This window comes from Notothenia coriiceps, unplaced genomic scaffold (genome assembly GCF_000735185.1).
Source record: "Notothenia coriiceps isolate Sejong01 unplaced genomic scaffold, NC01 NC01_scaffold00037244, whole genome shotgun sequence".
In the NCBI taxonomy this organism is placed as follows: domain Eukaryota; kingdom Metazoa; phylum Chordata; class Actinopteri; order Perciformes; family Nototheniidae; genus Notothenia; species Notothenia coriiceps.
Window position 1 is genome coordinate 10,911,052 of NW_011369945.1, and position 4,292 is coordinate 10,915,343.

At 39.9% G+C, this 4,292-nt stretch overlaps 1 protein-coding gene across 1 annotated transcript in view; it reads left to right on the forward strand.

Annotated features, from left to right (window-relative positions):
* Positions 1-2,543: 2,543 nt before the first annotated feature.
* Positions 2,544-4,292, forward strand: part of LOC104964632 (tRNA dimethylallyltransferase, mitochondrial-like) — a 15,340-nt gene continuing 13,591 nt past the window's right edge. Inside the window, exons 1-2 of the mRNA XM_010793464.1 lie at positions 2,544-2,829; positions 2,959-3,036. Of these exons, the coding sequence (XP_010791766.1) occupies positions 2,592-2,829; positions 2,959-3,036 (316 nt within the window). The 5' untranslated portion in view covers positions 2,544-2,591. The remainder of the gene's footprint in view (positions 2,830-2,958; positions 3,037-4,292) is intronic.

Here is a 4,292-nt window from a genome sequence, read left to right on the forward strand (position 1 = left end):
ACACACACCTCCGCCTCATTCTGTTTTCATTTACTCGTTCGTTATCTGACCAGCTTCAATCTTGTAGGCTACTCACTTCGTTTCTTGTAGCCCTCGAAGGGGTTTTGGAGGTTGATGCCTCGGTGAATTTGAGTTGTTTGGCTTTCTTTTCCGCAGCAGCAGAAAGCATTTTCAAATGTTTGAATGAATCAAAGTGGGTCGTCACGTCGATGTTCTCTTATGCTCCAACACACAGTTGCACGGGGTGCAGAATAGTTTCCCCCCACTTTTTGCCCGGTCTTTAGTAGAAATGTTCGTCGGTAAATGAGATGGATTAGATTTTTTCATCTTGGTGTTTTCTCTATCGTGTGAGCTCCACACGTTCACTCTATACAGTGTTGTTTACATTCTGTGATGCGCGAGCTGATGACGTCACGTCAAGACAAGTTAACTTTTTTTTCTTCTCAACTTTGTGTGGAAAAATGCGGGGATTATGCGGCCTTTTGATAAATATGCGGCCTTTTAAAAATCTGCGCCATTTTGCTGATTATGCGGTAAATTCTGCGATCGCAGAATCGCGTTTTTCTGGAGGGTCTAATTGCTCAACTTTTGATGCTCACGATGCTTGCAAAGCCATGCTCCGCTCCCCACAATGCAGTTCGGCGAAGATTAAAAATCTTCTACGTCACCCCATTCAAGTTAATGGGCGAAGCTTTGAAAGATTTTTTTCATGCATGTGGACGGGCCGTTACTCTCCTTCAAAGTAAAAGCATGTCCATACAAAATAGGAAGCCAAGCCAAATTAAGACATATATACAACTGCAACGAAAGTAACAAACACAATATCATTTTCAATTTCAAAGAACATAAATTGGGTTATTTAAATGAACAAATAACTATAAAACAACAATACTGTAGAATAACAAAATGAATGCCTTTTGAATAAACCGAAATACACGTGTTGAAGCCGCGCGCCCGCCGAATATCCAAATATTCGCTGCTGATTACTACCGAATATCCGGAGCCCGAAAAATGGTATTCGGGATAGCCCTAGTTTGTTTACCAGTTTTTGGTTACCAGTGTTTGTTGGGCACTGCATGATATTGATGATAGGATAATAAACCCTTTTTTAAAAAAAAATAATTTATGGATGTCATACGAGCCAAAGTTTGGTTCCGTCGTAAATGTGCTTGGAAAACTGCCTAGTTACTTCCTTAGATTTCAGATTTGAATGAAAATTAAAATATAATAAACAAAAATAAACTGTAAATGTACAGTAACAGTAGAAGCGAGATATATATATATATATATATATATATATATCAATGGAGTATCTAAAGAATATGCAATGCAGAATAATAAGAGGATTATATCAAATCTACCCCTTAAACAGAAACAAATGAATATAAGGTATTATATACATGTGCAAAGTAGCTGCAGTTTTTTTATTAAATGAAAATGTAATCTAATAAATCCAAAGAGGCATTGTAAAGTGAACTGTTATACGTAGAACCTTTTCTGGTAGAGGTACACAGAAAAATGCCAAAAGGTCAGTGAACTCAACACGCACACCAACTGAGGAGCTATATCTACAATCTGAGACCGACAGTAATACTGGAATTACGGGGAAACGGAGTGACATTGATAGTCAATATTTTGGCTTTGCTGTCGTGGAGGTATCCTGTGGGCTTCCTCTCGACCTCATGTCACTCCGGTGAGGATACTCGGACCCCTGGGGATCCTCTGTCGGCCGTTCACTTCCCTTAATGTCATTCTGTCACGTTGTCCCCCAAAGGGCCCCACATCTGCTCAGACTGATATTCTTCGATCAGGGAGGGTAGGAGAGATAGTGAAGGAGAAGGAGAGAAGGTGAAATGAGTCACCACCCAGTGTCTAGAAATGTCAAGATGGACACTGAAACGTTGTGCTCTTTTATTGATGGAGGAAGTTTTATTTTCTTCTCTTATCTTTTTCCTGTCCTCTCCTAATTTCTCATCTCTCCTTTAATGTCTTCTCATTTCTCTTCTTGTTTCCTCTTGTTTCTTTTCCTTTCCTATCCTTTCCTTTTTTACTGTCCAATCTTCTCTTTCCTTCTTTCTAATCTCCTTTCCTATATCCTTTAATGTCTTCTCCTCTCCCCATATTTGGCTCCCCTCTTTTCACTCCTCTCCTCTCCCATTTTCTCATCTCCTTTCCTGTCTTATCCTCTCCTCTCCTTGTTTACTGTCCTTTCCTACTGTCCTTTCCTCTCTTTCCCGCAAGAATGTCCTATTCTTTAATGTATTTTCCTCTCCTCCTTTTGTGTCTTCTCCTTTTCTCTCCACTCTTCATCCCCTTCTTAACTCTTCTTCTCGTTTTCCTCTTTCCCTTTCGTATCCTCTCCTCTCCCTGTTTACTGTCCTTTCCTATCTTTTCTTTCCCTCAAATCTAATCTCCTTTCCTATTCTTTAATGTCTTCCCCTCTTCTCCTTTTTGTTTCGTTGTTGTGTCTCCTGTCTTTTCCTCTTTTTCTTTCCTTTCCTTCTCCTGTCTTCTCCTCTCCTCTTTTTCTTTCCTTTCCTCAAATCTACTCTCGTTTCCTTTGCCTTCACGTCGTCTCCTCTCCTTTCCAAATGTTCTCTCCTATTCACTATTTTCATTTCCTCAACTCTACTCCTTTCCTATTCCTTCGTGTCACCTTGTCTCCTCTTTTCACTTCTCTCCTCTCATCTTCTCACTTCTCCTCTCCTCTCTCCAGTCAGGACTATCAACGTGGGATTTTCCAGTCGATCGGTTTTAAGGAGTTTCATGAGTTCCTGACCGCTCCTGAAAGCAGCACCCAGCAGGAGAGAGACGCGCTTAAAGATAAAGGTCAGAAATAAAGTGATGAAAGTCCCAGAGATGGATTCAGATTCCCCGTTTGTGGACTGAAGAATCCATTTAAAGATTTCGCTCCTATCGCCCCTTCATCTCTAACGGCCTGCTTTCAACTCTTTCTAGGAATAGAAGCTTTGAAGATTGCCACGAGGCGTTACGCCCGCAAACAAAATAAATGGGTCCGTAACCGCTTCCTTAAACGTGAGTACTGTGTGTGTGTGTGTGTGTGTGTGTGCAGGATCATGTGGAAGTGTGGAAGGGCAAGTGTCTGTCACCAGTCTAGCCAGTGTGTATCAGTGTGTCCTCGAAAGCTCTCTGAAAGCCCATCACTCTGTAGATTTGTGTGAATTATTGGTTTTCACCGTCTCCAGAAAGTCGGCCATCACTGAGGAGAAGCAGCCGCTGTGTCTTTGTCGCTCTCTGTAAAGAAGGAGCACCGTGCTTTGGTCGAAATACCAATGCAAATGTATCCTGTAAAGATTCAGAGTCACTTTATTTTTTATATATTTGTTCAAGTGAATGACAGATACAGATACAATCGTGCCGGATAAAATTAAAGCAAACATTTAAGTAACAGTTCATAGTAGTGAATACAAATAAATAAATATTATTATTCTTCTATACAGCAGGGAGTATTTGTATTTAGTTAGGTATAGTCAGTACACTATCATTTGACTGTTGTTTGTGGTCCAATGTGCAGCAAACCACCAACTTTCCACCAGAATAAGTCAGTAAAACAATGATTTTCAGGGTTTAATGTAAGTTAAAGTAGCAATTTAGTCATTCTGAATATAACAGGTTGTCAGACACCATCCTCATCATCCCTGTTGTATTTCATTTTCAATCACTCAGTATTTAATTCTCATAATAATCTCTACATACATTTTAATGCAATTTTCTTCTTGTACCCAATTTACCCTAACTTCCGTTTGCCATCGCTTTTATTTTGAGTGGATTCATTTTCATAAGCCTCTTGAGGTCTGTTCCTCTCCCACACAGTGTGTTTGCTCTCCATCAACAGTTCCTATTACTTCACAAAAACACTGTTCACACAGCGGTGGTGTTCAAGTCAGGTTGAACGCAGAAAATCAGCTTTACTGTTGATTTATTCGTCCTTCGGTTTGATACTAAAACTTTAACATATGTAGACACAACCTAAAATATCTCCCTATTCTGTTCATTTTAGCTTCATATCAGTATTTAGTGTCTCTACTTTAAAGAGTCCTCTCCTGCTGATGTTCAGGTGTATATCAGTATGTAGTGTCTCTACTTTAAAGAGTCCTCTCCTGCTGATGTTCAGGTGTATATCAGTATGTAGTGTCTCTACTTTAAAGAGTCCTCTCCTGCTGATGTTCAGGTATATATCAGTATGTAGTGTGTCTACTTTAAAGAGTCCTCTCCTGCTGATGTTCAGGTGTATATCAGTATGTAGTGTCTCTACTTTAAAGAGCTCTCCT